Raw genomic sequence first — 16,972 nt, 5'->3', positions numbered from 1 at the left:
CATTACCTCCTTTGTAATAAAAAAAGAAAAAATGAAAAAAAAAGAAGAAATCTTAATGAGTAATAATGGAGGACGGATGGGCACATTATGGGGCTAAACCTGGACACATCATCCAATGAACGACCGACAACAGCTACATCTTTGCCTGCTGAAAAATCAGAGAATCTGTCTTCTTTTATAATTACACAATGCTTCTATTGAATCGAAATGATTGATTTAGATATGGTTATCCAAAAAAATAAAAAGAAAAATTAAATTAAATATTATTAGAGGAAATCAAAGAAAATATGAGAATATTAAAATATCTGATTTGATATGATAACGCCATCACAACAAATCATATATTATGATATTTTAATGTTTTTCTTTTTTATTCTCTCGAATAGATATGATAAAGCTATCATGTCAACAGAGTCATTTACTACTTGAATTATATATAAAGGACTGCACTCTAATTGATTATGTTGAATTTTGTAATTGGCTGTGTTTATTTCTGGACCATACATGACTGCATTGGATAAATTTTCAACTTATAGTGGCGGATGGGCAAAACTTTGCAGTACTTTTAGGGGGCTTAAGCTTGAATTGCTAGCCAAAGAGTAAACAATATGTCTTCTACATCTTTTACCGAATAAAAATATACCTTCTGCACCTGTTCCAGTGTTATTAAAATTGGACTAGACAGTGAATCGATCAAGGTATGAGTTCATAGATTTATTGGTCCAATTGAGGGTTCAATGGATTTGACCGCATATTTAATTAAAAATATATAATATTTATTTTATTATAAAAGTATGATAATTAGTAATAAATGTAAATATATCTGAAAGATAGTAAGAGGAGAAAATGTTAATATAACTCAAAATACGGCTAAAAGATATATTTTGTGCCTACATACACAAGTCTCAAGTAGTAGGTGGTTGATGGAGTTGGCTTTGAACTTGAGAGCTCCCTTTGGTCATGTGTTTGAGACACCACGCATGCATCTATTTAAATTTAATTTTTCCTTAACAGAAAAAAAAATGTTCTCACGGACTGGTCTGGTTCATTTGGGTTCAGTGGGTTCACAAGAAAACCAGCCGGTCCATGAGTTCATGGGTTCAAAGCTACATTTCGATCTTTTGAGCAGACAAGAATGGATAGGATGTCGATTCCCAATTAAACCGGTTCAGTTCGGTTTTAGTAACAGTGATAGGTTGAATATTGTACCATATATGGTATAAATGGACCACAATGTCAACCTAAAAAGGAAAAATAGACCACAAATAAAAAGAAAAATTTGAAAATCCGTCAATCATTTTCTCTCACGTGATTCCAGGCAGATCAGGCATTTCACTATTGGTCCAAGTGGTAAGAGATACTATCTTGTTGTGGCACGCTTGCTCCTTAGACCATCTCTAATGGATCTCTCATTTTGGAGTGTCTGAACTGCGCTCTATACTATAAACGTTACGTCAGATAGAAACAAACTCAAGAAAAAATAGAGACGTCGACTCCAATACAAGTCTCTGATCTGAACCCCATTTTTAAATTTTTATTTTTTCAAAAAAGATAGAGGACAGTAGCTGCGGCATGGGGCCCATAGCTGCCACGCGATAGATGCTGGTTGATGCATCTCTGTCGTGAGAAGTCTCTCTCCACAGAGACATCTCTGGCCACGTGGGAGCGCCTTTGAGTTGCTCTAGCGACAGGTAGGCGCGTCTCTGACTGGCTCCACATGGAGAGAGGGACGACATGGAGAGACTGGCTGGAGATGGTCTTACAACATGACACGAGGTTGTTCTACTTCTACTCCATTGTTTTAATCGATTAAAAAGTGAGACTTGTAACCAACTTAGGTTGATTTAAGTGGTTTAACATTTATTCAGCTCAACTAAGGTTTCGGGTTCAAGTCACTGTTAATGCAAAAAAATTCACATTGGGAAAACTTTGTCAATTAGCGGGCTGACCCGACTAGACTGAATTAGTCAAGATCAAATTGGATTTCCAGAGACGAGAATTCATACGAAAAAAAAATAGAGGCTTCTGAGATTCATTTTAATGATTCCGCACTCTCCAGTTCTCATAATATTAATAAATTTTAATTTTAGTGAAATTATGATACTTAATTATACATTGAAAGTCACGAACAAAAATTAGAATTTTGTTAGATAATAAAAAGTTTTCTCCATGATGCTTTCCTAGAGAAAAAAAATAATTTTCTCAAAAATTTTAAAAATTCCATGACCATGATAAATGTCAAATAAATTATACTATATTAATATTCTAAAACACCTAATCAACACGAATATGTATCAAGTTCAAACAAAAACTAGGTGAATACTTGCGCGTTTCAAGGGCGTACTTGACGATTAATAATTATAAAGATTAAATACATTATTTTAAAATATTCTTTATAGGAATATCGAATTAATTATGTTGTAATGTGCAATTATAATTTGTTTTGATTGCTATATAAATAATAAAACATAATTTTACATTTGGATCTCTGACATATCTTGAACATATATTTGGCATATATTTTATTTTTCCAAGGAAATTATTATTGTAATTATTTTAAACGTTTTAAAATGCATACTTATTTTTACTTATATCTATATATGGTTGAACAAATACTTTTTAAGTTTTCAAATATGATATAATTAAAAGGAAATAAGAATGGTCATCCAAGAAAAAAAAAGTGCAATATTGCTACTTATGCCGATTGGACAAAACTGATCCACTAATATATGGCTCTTTACATCAGTATTTATTGGACGGTACTTCAATGAAGTTATAGTTATCTTGAAATTCTTGACGGTGTATAAACCTCATTCATGAACTAACAGTTGAAATAAGTCTATCTAAGACTTTTTTATGCTAGCATGCATTAATGAACCCTAATTTCAGTAGAATTAATAATTTAATAAATAATCAAATTATATATTAAAAGAAAATATATTTAGTCAAAACTGCAAACCATACCTCTTCATCAGGGAAAATCATATATTCAAGGGATCTCACAATCTTGTGAATCTCACTCTAACTTTTCATGTATCCTTTGCAGGTCTCAATTTTTTTATCATATGATAAATTATTGTGGAACATCAAAATCTGCACTACAATACATAGGAAAGATAAATTAATTAAAAAATTAGTTATGTCACATGTGAGCATTAATTTAGTGTTGCCCATACACACTTGATCAAGTTTAAGGGAAAAGGAGAAGTCATAGTTACATTTGCTCATGTCGCGCACCAGAATGTTGCTTTTCTTTAAAAGATCCACGCACTATATTCAATTTTTTTTATATAAATATATATATATATATATATATACAGATAAAAGATCAGAAGAGTCAAAACGACATATATCATATGCATATATCTTTGTATAATTTACATGGCACTATATATGCATATAGATACAAACATCATATATATATATATATATACACACGTAAGGGAAAATTCCCTAAAAAATAATGAACTATGTAATTTGTCTCAAATCTACCATGAACTTCAGATTTTATCAAAAATATACACAAACTATTACTTAAGTATCACATCTACCACCGGTTCAATTTTTCGTCTACTTTATTAACGTGGCACACATACGTGGCTAACGGCTCCTACGTGTCGATTGACACCAATTAATGGTGCCACGTGGCACATAGGGATTGGTTGCATAAACTAAAATAAAAAAAAAATTGAAAAATAAAAGGGAGGAAGGGGCCGCATTCCGACCACGGGGGCCCTTGGTGCCGTCCCTCGCCCCTCAAATTGGGGTCGCTAGTGAGTTTTTTTATTTCAACCTCGGGGGGCCTCGATCTGGCCCCCACCACCCAAACTGGGGTCACCCATGCAATCTCTTATCATCGGCAACCCCAATTTGGGGGGTAGGGCCTCGATTCGGCCCTCGCCCCACAAATTGGAATTGCTTATGACATCCCTTATCACCGGTGATCCCAATGTAGGTGGTGGGGGCCGGCGCCGAGGCCTCGAGGCTGGAATTCGCCCCCTTCCTCCTTTCTTTTTTTCTCAATTTTTCAATTTTTTTTATTTTAGTTGATACAGCCAATCCCTATGTGCCACGTGGCCCCGTTAACTGCCTTGAGTCAAAATGTCGGAGGTGTTAGCCACGTATGAGTGCCATATCAACAAATTGGATGGAAAATTGAACCAGTGGTAGATGTGAAATTTAAGTGATAATTGATGTATGTTTTTGATAAAATTTAAAGTTCCTGATAGGTTTGAGACAAAGTCCATAATTCGTGATTTTTGAAATAATTTTCCCTATATATAATCTATCTCTCTCTCTATATATATAAACAACATTTATAATCTATAAACTATGTATGTATGTATATATATATATATAAATGCAAACGGCATATGCATGTACATATATATGTGAACGGTATATACATAATATATGCATATAGTTTGGACTATATGCCATTGTATATCATCTTTATTTTGGGCAATGTATATATAATCTATGCATTTTAATGCATATTCTTTCCTTGTGTATAATATATATATATATATATATATTGTTGGGTTATATGTGTATATAAGTTATAAACTCCGTTGAGAATTTATATGCGACTATTTTCTTGATAAAGGAATATAATTTTTTTTATATTTTTATGATGACGAGGTTAAGCCGTAGAGCTCTATTTTAGACTTTTGAACGCGTAGCGACGAGAGATTTCAGTTTGACTTTATTATTAGATATATATATAGAGAGAGAGAATATATAGATATATGCTATCTATTTTATTTTTAAGTTTTACTTTGTTAAGTTGTAGATAATCTATATATTGCATAATGAATATATAATATATATAGTCTATTGCATATTTAGTTCCCTTGTGTATATTCTATTGGGCTATATGCATATCAATATATATTTATATATATATAATATAAAGCGGATTTGTGGTGGGCTCGACCATATGACCGCAGAGCACACGGATCGTTAAATGGAATTTTCTCGAGTTTTTGATTTTTTGATTTTAATCTTTTAATAAAAATGATTTTTTAAGACTATAAAAGATATGATATGATAAAATCCAATTTTCTCATTTTCTCATTTTTAAATTTTTAAATTTTTATGATAATCTTTTAAAAATATTTTTGAAATCTTAAAAAAAAATTGACAATTAGAGTAAAACAAAATATTTTCTACTTTTCAGATAAGATATTATTTGATTACACAATATTTAATTTAATAAATCCTAAATATTTGAATTTTAAAATAAAATAAATATTTTTTATAAGATATCGATATAGCGGAGTATTTCCAAAAATTAGAAATTTTTATTATCTACATAATATTTGATAATCTTGAACTTTTTGTCTAAGAAAAATATTTAATATCTAGTCAGATAAATATTAGTACTAAAATAACTATATATTAAGATATATTTATATATAATATAAATGTATTTATATATATTTCTTCAGATAAAATAGAGTCGCGCGACTATCTCTCATATAGTTAATTTTTGAATTTTAAATTGAATGAATATTCTTCATTAGTTATTGATATAATAGAATATTTTCGAAAATTTTTAGAAGATTCTACCATCTACCTAATATTTGATAATCTTGAATTTTTTTATTTGGGATAAAATTACTATTTAATCAAATAGATATTAAAATAATATTAAAATAAATTTATATTTATATATGAATAACTATATATTTTTGCTTAATTTGATAGTAAAATTTAGTTAACATCAGCAATATATATCCAATATAATATTTTTTTTCATTGATTGTAAATTCTAATTTGTATCAATAACTATATACTTTTTTTTGGTAGGAATAACTCATAACTATTTATTTTTACATAATTTATTGTTTGAGGTGAGCATATATATAATACTAGAGATAACTCGTCTTATGCAATGCTATGCACGGAAAATATACAACGTAAACAAAATGAGATATGTATTGATAATGCTGAATTTAATTTTAGATAAAGTTCAATATTGCAAACTCGATAGATCTTCGACTTCAACCCTATCATCAAGTATTTTATGAGAATACGTTAGATATATTCTTGAAGAAATAACATAAAAAAGAACAGTGAAATGAGGAGAAAGGAGAGGGAGTGGTTGAGACAAAATATGGGTAGTTTTTCTTTCAAAATTACCATGATATTTCTAATCTGATGGTTACTATTAATTGTAAATATTTCGCTAAGGATATTTTTGGAAGTTGAAAGTTACACCACTAAAGTGTTCTCCAATATGAGTATTATAGAATAATATAATTGACAAAAAGAAAAAAGATATTACATTCGAACCTGTGCAATGAATGGGCTTTACAACTAGTAATCTATATATTTTCCTTTATAACTAATGATAAAAGAATATAAAAAAATTTATGAATCCATAAGTGACGATGTGACAATGCGAGAGAGCTCTATTTTATATTTTTTACTTTGTTTTCACATATATATATATATAGATATAGATAAGGGCGGTACATGTCGTCAACTTGAAACCACGAGGTCGTGCATTTGATCCTTACTACCTGAATTTTCATACCCCTTTATTTTATTTTTCATATTCTTAAATTAGATTCATAAATAAATCTCCTTAGGGAAAAAGCGGGTGACGGATATAATGTGTACTTTGTTTTGGGCCTCGGCCCCTAATTTCACCTCCAAACTCAATTGAGTCCCAGTTGCATGATGGGGACAGGGTCTACTAGAGCTGAGATGAGATGCTCCTTGGCTTCCTCGCTTCTAATCCCATGCCCATCTCCATACCTGTAAATCCAATGAGATGCCCTTGCAAGATTCAAGCAAGCCGTCACGAAAGGACCGGAGAATCGGCAGTTGTCATCAAATATATCTTTGTTCAAGGTCTTCCATGTTTCGCGCACGAGATATTTAATGTGCTTTCTTGCCTCTTCTTCAGAAGCTCCCGTTTCATTCATAAAGCACTCCAATGAATTCAGTTTGTCTCCCTCGGCCAGCCCTACCTGATATCACCCAAATTATATACATAATAATACCACGCGGACAAATCAACAGTATTGTGACTGTAGTTTAGAAGGTCACACTTACCGACAGTGGAGCTAGATCGTTGTTTAGTCGAATAAGTAACGAAGAGCACCGCACGATCCTCGGAATTTCAGCCATATAATTTAGGGTGTCTTCTGTTAAGTTGTCCGAGGTAATGAAAAAACAGCATTGAAGTGCAAGGAACCCGCCCACCGATCTCACTGCATTGTTGAGATACTCCTTTAATGTAGGCATGGAATCCTTGTGACACCATTTTGCCTCTTTTAGATATGCCATGCATTGATCTGACCACTGATAATATTTTGGGCATGCAGAAATTGTCAATTTACGATATCGATCGGTTTCATGGGAAGTGCAATAAATTTTAACTGAGATCTTACTGTTTTCCGTATATATGGGATGACGTTGATGCCTCGCGTTATCATTGCCCAGAAACCAATTCCGTTGGTGACGTTGTATAGAGCGATAAAGCAAGTGGCAATATTAGGAGGAAGCTCATCGATTCCGTTTACATCCCATCTGAAAATTTCATTTCACGAAAGATACTAAGGTGTAAAATAGTGAATCTTGAGTACTTTTTAATCATTCAAAACTCAAATTCTGAGAGGGATGGTAAGGTGGACAAACCGATCAATCAGACGAGTTAAGAGCTCGAGTTCCTCTAAAGTACCCAACGAGTCGTAGATGTCGTCTATAAGTGTTATCATAGCAATGACCTTTGTTGTCATTTCTCTTAGGTCTTTGTACTTTGGATCAAAAACCATGAAAGCTGTCCAGAGGTAATGTTCGACGAGGTTGTCCCTGGAGAAGGTCATCTTGCCCAGTCCCAATTCAGTCCACCACCTGCAGGAAAAGAAATATAGAAAGTCTGTTTCCGCTTATCAAATACGCCAATTAAATGCGGTTTGATCAATAAGCTATCATTAAGGGAATAAATATAATTTCGTGAAACCTAGTGCTTTATGTAGGGAAATTTGGTATGCACCTTTCGAGGCGGCCATATTCCTCTCGGTGGACTGACTGCACAATGTTGTAATCAAATTTGGCCAAATTAAGCAGAGTACGGTTCATGTCTGGCTGTTCCTCGTACGCTCCCATGAACCATCGCGCCTCTAATCTGTTTGGCCTCCAGAGTATCGGCATATCCAAGGCATGCTCCACCTCTCGGGCCAAACTTGGGGATGTTATTAGTCTCTTCTTCTCCTTCAAATGTTCGACGGAGAATGCCTCAGCCTTGTCCATGATATCTTCACCTTTGAATCCATGAAAAGAAGCTTCAAACAGACTCAGCAATCCTTTGACATCATCAGTCAATGTTGCCCGAAAATTACCTGTCTCATCTATGAACTTCTGAAATACATCTGCATGGACGAGCACAAACACTCGTCTCAACACATAATATATCAAGTCCAATGATTTCGTCCTTGTTTCCTCTCAATTTTCCTTTTTTGGTGAGAAAATAGAAATTAATTCATGTATGCACCTTGCGGTACTTCATAATAGTGGTGTTGCCTGAAGATTCTAAATCGAAGAGCTGTGCTGTGTAGATCGTCATATTCGGGCCAACCGGTAGCAGCACTTTCATAAAGGGACTTCAACGAGTGCTTGATCTCTCTCTCGAAATGGTACTCTAACCCGAGTCGTTGAATGGCATCAATCAACTCGATCTTTTCCAACGGATCCATCTGTTTGTCCAATAGGTTCCGCGCATAATCCACCATCTTTTGTACCTCTTCCATATGCTTCTTTCCCTTCACATAAGAATTAATAGAGAACATGCACGCTAATTCCATAACGTAGGCAATGAATCAGCACAACCACATACAAATTATAGCATTGATCTTCGATTAACGCACAGCGTAATGAAAATTCCAATCAAGGTCTCATATTGTTCTCGATAATTTTGATAAATTTCATTACCCTTTATAGTTTGTTTTACTTTCAGTTGATCTTGCACGAAAGAGAAATTATACCCACAGAGAAATTATACTCACAGTGTAGTCTTTGTTACAATTGACCAGCTCAACGAGACTGCGGTCCCACGTCCTTGGTTTGGTATTGGTAGAACTGGCAGCAGTATCCTTCGAATTTCCAGCTGCCGAACGGATGATACATTGAGTAGTCCGCGGTTGTGTCAGGGGTTTGAAGGCTTGGACAGGATAATAATGCAGGGAATGAGGTAGCCCGTGATTTGAGGGGCCGATAGCTCCGATTGTGAGAGGACTATCGATCGATGCAAGCATTTCCTTAGGGCTTTCTTTCTTTCCTTCTTTATCCTGACATATATATAACAGCTAGCCAGTTAGATGCACTTATATAGATGTGCATTATAACCATGCAATATCACAACGAGCCACGGAAACACATTTAACATTTTCAAATTAAAGTGTTTAATATTTTAGTTCAAGTATTAAGTATTTTAATTCAAGTATATTTATTCCATATTTATTTTAATACATATATTTAGTACTTTCGTTCAAATATTTATTACTTCTATACCATAATAAAAAGCACAAAATATTAAATATTTAAACTGAAATATTAAAAATCAATGCCAAATATAAGGTCACGTTTTTCATGACCTTTTTGGACTCTTTTTTCTCTCTTTACTTAATGTTTCGTTCTTGTTTTTCCTTCCGTCTTTTTCCACGTGATGGGGACGCAGCAGCCCCGTTTAGACTTTATGCCGATGGCATCCCCACCTTTCATTTATATAAATTTGAATTATCCACTCGACCGATAAAAAGAATTGAATTATCCACACCTTAGACCGCTTTTGTTTTGCGATGTTATTGAAGGTTTCATATATTACCCATGTAGTTCGTAGTTATTTTATTTCTGCAATAGGCGTTTGCCTCATTTCATTATCAAAAAAAATTATATCATTTCTTTTTTGATTAATTGTACCGGTGGTCCAAAAGATTTCATAAATATTTCAAGTTGGTCTAAAATATTTTTTTGGTAATTTGATGGTACATTAAGTTTCAAAACCGTTTCAATGTGGTACATTCCATCATCTTACACTTGACGCCGTTATACTCCAAACTTTTTAAAATTGTAAAACGACCCAAAATTTTATAATTTTTCAATGTTGCCCCAACTCCCCTCTCTCCTCCACTATTCATCATCTTCCTCCTCCCCCTCCACAGTTCCTCCTCCTCTCCCATCTGTTCGACCCGGCGAGTTCCCATCCAATGGCCCCTAGAGATCCGACGAGCCAACCAATTCCACGGGGTCACGGAAACGGAAATCAAATCGAAGTGGACCAAGCAGGATGGCAAGGAGAATCCCTTCGGCTATGAGGATGATGTCCTTCGTGGTTAACTTCCGTTTCCGTGACCCTGTGGACTTGGTTGGCTCGCCGGATCTCTGGGAGCCATTGGATGGGAACTCGCCGGGTCGAATAGATGGGAGGGGGAGGAGGAAGACGATGAATAGTGGAGGAGAGAGGGGAGTTGGGACAAAATTGAAAAATTATAAAATTTTGGGTCGTTTTGCAATTTTAAAAAGTTTGGAGTGTAACGGCATCAATGGTAAAATGACAAAATGTACCACATTGAAACGGTTTTGAAACTTAATGTACCATCAATTTACCAAAAAATATTTTGAACCAACTTGAAATATCCATAAAACCTTTTGAACCACCGGTGCATTTTACCCTTTCTTTTTATTCAAAAGAGTGGAAAAAGTCATTTTGACCTCAATCTTACATCGCTTTTTCATATTCGTCTTAAACATTTATTTTTGTTTAATTTTGTTCTTAGCATCGCACCGTTTGTTCACTTTAGTCCTTCCATCCACTTATCTGTCAAAAGGCCGATTTTACTTAAAAAATATTTTCAAATAATAATATTTTTAAAAAGTTGGAAAACTAAAAAAATAAAAATAAAGGAGCAAAGAGGGAGATCGGAGAAGGGAAGGAAGAGGAGGAGGGGAGCAGTCAGAGCCTTGGCGGCCGCCCTCCCCCACGAGGTTGTTGGCAGCCTCTGGAGTCACCCGCAACCTCACTAGGGGAGGGGTTGCTGCCGGAGAACCCCTCTTCCCCAAGAATCGAGGAATTCCAACTGAAAATCAAAAGCGAAGTAAGGTTGAAGATTAAAATTGTTTTTTTTTCCAAAAAAAAATATATCCTTTTTATATAATAGACAATAACTGTGGTTTATTGTGCTCTTATATACATAACAGTAGTAACTGCTCTCACATATACAGACACTAAATGTGATTTTATGTTTATTTAGACAATTTTCCTTTAATCAATCTTAAATAACAAGTATTTATAAAAAAATCTTAGTTGAGTGTCGCTACCTAATCAGGTTTTCATACCCCATTATAAGCTATAGGCCGAGGGCTCTCATCTTAAAATCCGGTGTGGATATTTAGCCAGATTGAGTTTCAGTATCTTTGGAGTTTACGCAAACTCTCGCGCTATATGCGTCTAGCCAATAGGGCTCAATGGCAGCTCGAGAAAGAAGCATTTTCTGCTGCCGTGCTCTTCGAAGCCGATTGATACTCTAAATATATAGTATTCTCGTGGTGAAATTATTCATATTTTTTTTATAAAATTTTTTATTTTTTTATTTCAAATCATCACCTCCTTCGTAAACAGAAAAAAAAAATGAAATCTGAACGAGTAATAATGGAGGACGGATGGGCACATTGCGGGGCTCAACCTGGACACATCATACACTGAACGACCGACAACAGCTTCATCGAGGATTTGTTTCTTTGCCTGCTGAAAAATCAGAGAATTTGTCTTCCTTTATAATTACACAACATGTACATCTTTGTTCAAGGTCTTCCACAAGGTCTTGAACATGATGTAAAACCTAAAGGGCTTACTTTTCTTTTAGCTGGGCAACTACGAGGTCACGTTTTCCATGAGATTTATAAGAATTTAATAAGATCTCAACTCTTCGTTTCCTCTCTTTCATTTTGTCGAAGTGATGCATGTCCCAACGTGGATGTACTGATCAAATCAACTTTCATTCGGTTCGTGACTGCCCATAAATATATGTGTATCTTCACGGGTTGGTCTATACGGTACATTGGGGTGGCTAACGCAGCGTACAACGCGAGTAACCGTCACAGACCCGTTGATTCGCGAAAATACAATTGAGCAACTCGCACAGCATCAGTGGTCTTCTTGCACGGAATAAAATGTGCCATCTTGGAGAACCTGTCTACGACCACATATATAGAATCATTTCCTCTTTGGGTACGAGGCAGGCCGAGGACGAAATCCATACTGATATCCACCCATGGCTGCGAGGGAATCGGCAGGGGCATGTACAACCCCGCGTTAGTTGCTGTACCTTTGGACACTTGACAAACCTTACAGCGCTGCACATACTTCTCCACTTCTTTGCGAATTGTAGGCCAGAAATACGATGACTGGACCAACTGCAATGTCCTGTCTCTTCCCACATGGCCCTCGTCGTGTAGCTGCTGAATAATGTGGGCTCGCAAACTACAATCAGGAATACAGAGCTGCTTTCCCCTAAAAAGAAAACCATCTTGCAATACGTATTCTGTTCTTTCCCCAGCCCGAACTTTAGCTAACGTCACAGAAAAATAGGGATCAACTTCAAGCAACTCAGCAAAAGAACTAAAACCAGGTACCTCAACCGTCATCCTGTTCAGAATGCTACGCCTCCGACTAAGAGCATCTGCAACGCGGTTAGTGACTCCGCTCTTGTGCTTTACCACAAAAGTAAAACGCTCCAGGTAAGTCACTCATGATGCATGACGAGCAGACACCTTATCTTGGCTATGGAGGTGCTTCAGGGCCTCGTGGTCGGTATACAAAATGAACTCCTTGTGGAAAAGATAATGTCGCCAATGCTTAATCGCCTGCACTACCGCATAAAATTCCACGTCGTAGGTGATGTATCTCACTTTTGCCCCCGTCAACTTCTCGCTGAAGAAAGCAATTGGCCTGCTGTTTTGGCTCAAGACTGCTCCAATCCCTACCTTCGATGCATCAAAATGCAACTCAAAGGGCTGCTGAAAATCTGGCAGGACAAGAATCGGGGCGGTCGTCAAGCGCTCCTTAATATTCTGGAATGCCGTTTCTGCCCCCTCAGTCCACTCTAATTTGCCTCCCTTCATGCAGTCCGTTAAGGGAGCCATAATATTGCTGAAATGAGGAATAAACCGCCTGTAGAAGGAGGCTAACCCATGGAAACTCCTGACTTCAGTAATGCTCGTTGGTCTAGGCCACTGCCTGACTACCTCGACCTTAGATGAGTCAACCCTCAAACCATCAGCAGCAACAACATAACCAAGAAAGAGAACTTCTAACCTCATAAAAACATATTTCTTCAACGCCGCATATAGTTTCTCGCGTCGAAGAACAGAGAGGACTTCACGCAAGTGGGCCAGGTGTTGCTCGGGGTCGGCGCTGTAGATCAAGATGTCATCAAAATACACGACCACACACCGACCAATGAAAGGCCGCAGAATCTGGTTCATCACCCTCATGAACGTACTTGGTGCATTCGATAGCCCAAACGGCATTACCAGCCATTCATATAGCCCCTCCCTAGTCTTGAATGCGGTCTTCCATTCATCCCCAAGACGAATCCGAATCTGGTGATATCCGCTCTTCAAGTCCAGCTTCGTAAAAATCCTAGCGCTACTCAGCTGGTCAAGCAAATCATCCAAGCGAAGAATGGGAAAACGATACCTGACTGTTATCTTATTGATGGCTCGGCTGTCTACACACATACGCCATGATCCATCTTTCTTAGGCACTAAAAGTGCCGGGACAACACACGAGCTCATACTCTCCCGAATAAACCCTTTCGATATCAGCTCCTCCACCTGTCTCCTTAACTCTTCATGTTCAGCCGAGCTCATCCTGTAGTGTGGTCTGTTCGGAAGGGCCGCACCAGGCTGCAAGTCGATATGGTGCCGGATGTCCCGCAAGGGTGGTAGACCATTTGGTAGCTCCTCAGGAAAGACATCCTGAAATTCTTTCAAGATCGGTAAGGACTCACAAGACGTAAGACCCTCCTCCACAACCTCCCTACCCACAAGAGCAAACATATACTCTGCATCATGCAACTCTTCCTGAAATCGGGCAAGGGACAGCAAGTTGGTTGCGGTAACCGGATTCGCAGGTTCGGGCTCAATAGCGTCCCTCCCTCTGTTTGGTACCAGCACAATCTTTAATCCCTTATGCGTGAAGCTGTATTTATTGGTCCGTCCATCATGGCTCACGCTCCTATCAAACTGCCAGGGCCTTCCCAACAACAAGTGACACGCGTCCATCATGACAACATCACACCACACAGAGTCCCTATACCGAGGACCAATAGAGAAAGTAACCAACGCACGTTTCAGCACACTCACTTCACCTCCTTTCTTCAGCCATGCCAGCTTATATGGCTTGGGATGTGGCTCACTTCGTAGGCTCAATTTCTGCACGGCCTCAGCAGATACGATGTTCTCGCAGCTGCCCGAGTCTATCATGAAACGACAGACTTTATTTCCGATGGTGCAGGTGGACTGGAAGATGTTGTTGCGCAGCCAGTCTTCGTCCGCAGCTCTCGGGGTCATACAAGACCTTCTAACCACCAGATTGGGCACTCCGTCTCCAGTCATAATTTCTTCCTCCTCGTCAAACTCGACCTCTCCATTGCCTCCAGCTACATAAACTGCGTCATCAGACAATTCCTCTTCAATAAACATCGCCCTTTTTTCCCCTTTTCTACACTCAGATTGCCGATGCCCGGGCTCTCCACACTTGAAGCACTTCGCCCCGCTACTGCTCGGCCCAATGTTGGCAGGCCTCATCGGACGTCCAGGAATAGCACTACTACCGCCAGCTCGGACGGCCCCACCGGTTCCTGCAACGGCAACACCTCCACCGAACGCCCCGCTGCTCGCTCACTTCTGCTGTCTCTGGATAATCAGGGCCCGCTGATGGGCGGAAGACACGTTAATAGGGTCGAACAAATTAACCGTGTCCTGTAGCTGAACTCTCAGGCTCGTTTCGAGCAACTAACTGGTAAAACTCATTGGTGTAATCATCCATCGACCTACTGCCCTGCCTCAAGTTCTGCAGGCGTTGGTACATGATCCTCTGAAAATTATAGGGCAGAAAGGTGGCCTTCATCTTTTTCTTCATCTTTTCCCATGACGTGATCTTCGGTTTGCCCATCCTACTACGGGTAAGTTTCGTCTGCTGCCACCACGCCGACGCCCTACCACGCAACCGAGTCGCCACAAGCTGTACCCGCTTGGTCTCAAGTACCCCTTTGAACTCCAAAACCTCTTCTACCGTTGCCAGCCAATCTAGAAACTCTTCTGGCTGCAAACCCCCTTGGAATTCGGGAATATCGGTCCGAATGCCTGTCTCCCATCGCTGCCTGTCTTCCTCGATTGGGTCCCTTTGCCGTCTTCGTGGAACATCAGCGAAAAAATTCTCCCTTTCCGACCCCGCTTCAGTTTCCTCTCGATCAATGTCAGAATTCGAAGTAGGGTTTCTCCGATTCTGATTTTCCATAAGTGCAGCCACCTGCTGTGTTAGCTGCTCCATCATACGATCCAGCCTCTGATCCCTCTGCTGATTCCTCTGATCCTGCTGATCCAGCCTCTGCTCCAGATGTCGCAGATTATCACGATCATAAACATCTTCCACACGATCCCTCCTCCTGGGTGGCATCGCTGATCCAAGATCAACCGTAGGCTCTGATACCAACTGACGCAGCGTATAACGCGAGTAACCGTCACAGACCCGTTAATTCGCGCACGAATACCGGAACTACGACCCTCTATACCTGTTGATTCTACGAATACCAGGAAATAGGCATCAAACTCGAATCCGAGATTGGACAAAGCACGAAAGCTCTGAATTTTATTGATAATTCAAAAGACGACTCTACTCTTGCCCTGGGGCTTACAGAAAGCTTAAATAGGATATTAATAAACTTAAATTGCATAAAAGAACTAAACTTTTCAAAAATTGCAAAAACACCATAATTAACATAAATTGCCTGTTTGAGACCCTAAACGATGAAATTTGCCTTAAATATCGAAAAATCACGGCGAAGCAGTGAGTTTTGCTTTGGAGGCCATTTCCTTCAAGATAGGGCCGTCATAACCTATTTTTTTTCCAGGTACCGACTTGCCAGGTCTTCTGCCGTATCAGTGGCACATATGGTTAAAATGTTCAGCATGCTCATGAGTCTTACAATGGTTTAGTCTACAATACGTTGGGTTGAAACAGTGCGTGTATGATACATTCAAGTAATTCTTTTTTTGTATTTTCTTTAATAAATTACTGGACCTCAAACAATTTACTTGATTTTTATATAATTCATTCAAATTATAATAAGTAAATTATTTGAAAATTCTGAGAATTAATCCACCATCTTTTGTACCTCTTCCATATGCTTCTTTCCCTTCACATAAGAATTAATAGAGAACATGCACGCTAATTCCATAACGTAGGCAATGAATCAGCACAACCACATACAAATTATAGCATTGATCTTCGATTAACGCACAGCGTAATGAAAATTCCAATCAAGGTCTCATATTGTTCTCGATAATTTTGATAAATTTCATTACCCTTTATAGTTTGTTTTACTTTCAGTTGATCTTGCACGAAAGAGAAATTATACCCACAGAGAAATTATACTCACAGTGTAGTCTTTGTTACAATTGACCAGCTCAACGAGACTGCGGTCCCACGTCCTTGGTTTGGTATTGGTAGAACTGGCAGCAGTATCCTTCGAATTTCCAGCTGCCGAACGGATGATACATTGAGTAGTCCGCGGTTGTGTCAGGGGTTTGAAGGCTTGGACAGGATAATAATGCAGGGAATGAGGTAGCCCGTGATTTGAGGGGCCGATAGCTCCGATTGTGAGAGGACTATCGATCGATGCAAGCATTTCCTTAGGGCTTTCTTTCTTTCCTTCTTTATCCTGACATATATATAACA

The 16,972-nt window shown here is 38.0% G+C and overlaps 1 protein-coding gene across 6 annotated transcripts; it reads right to left on the bottom strand.

Annotated features, from left to right (window-relative positions):
• Positions 1 to 6,390: 6,390 nt before the first annotated feature.
• Positions 6,391 to 16,972, bottom strand: LOC116206090 (monoterpene synthase-like). 6 transcript variants are annotated; one of them, XM_031538854.1, is made up of 8 exons: positions 16,674 to 16,972; positions 16,398 to 16,462; positions 8,507 to 8,741; positions 8,009 to 8,384; positions 7,651 to 7,866; positions 7,404 to 7,542; positions 7,066 to 7,314; positions 6,391 to 6,980 (listed from the first exon to the last, which is right to left on the bottom strand). In XM_031538854.1, exons 2-8 carry the CDS (start codon positions 16,455 to 16,457, stop codon positions 6,666 to 6,668), a joined length of 1,590 nt encoding a protein of 529 aa, XP_031394714.1. In that variant the 5' UTR covers positions 16,458 to 16,462; positions 16,674 to 16,972; the 3' UTR covers positions 6,391 to 6,665. The 6 variants fall into 6 exon arrangements, with proteins under 6 accessions (XP_031394714.1, XP_031394710.1, XP_031394712.1 ...); XM_031538850.1 differs by lacking the exons at positions 16,398 to 16,462; positions 16,674 to 16,972 and adding an exon at positions 9,018 to 9,317 and having other exon boundaries at positions 8,009 to 8,276; positions 8,355 to 8,384; positions 8,507 to 8,774; XM_031538852.1 differs by having other exon boundaries at positions 16,398 to 16,972.

This window comes from Punica granatum, chromosome 4 (genome assembly GCF_007655135.1).
Source record: "Punica granatum isolate Tunisia-2019 chromosome 4, ASM765513v2, whole genome shotgun sequence".
Taxonomy (NCBI): domain Eukaryota; kingdom Viridiplantae; phylum Streptophyta; class Magnoliopsida; order Myrtales; family Lythraceae; genus Punica; species Punica granatum.
The sequence above is the reverse complement of the archived record's forward strand: the minus strand, read 5'-3'. Positions and strand labels throughout refer to the sequence as shown.

Coding starts and splice junctions, on each gene's coding strand:
- LOC116206090 (XM_031538849.1), bottom strand. CDS start 9,266: ATGCTTGCATCGATCGATAGTCCTCTCACAATCGGAGCTATCGGCCCC. Junction 8,385..8,506: donor CTATTATGAAGTACCGCAAG/GTGCATACATGA, acceptor TCGTCCATGCAG/ATGTATTTCAGAAGTTCATA. Junction 6,981..7,065: donor ACGATCTAGCTCCACTGTCG/GTAAGTGTGACC, acceptor GGGTGATATCAG/GTAGGGCTGGCCGAGGGAGA.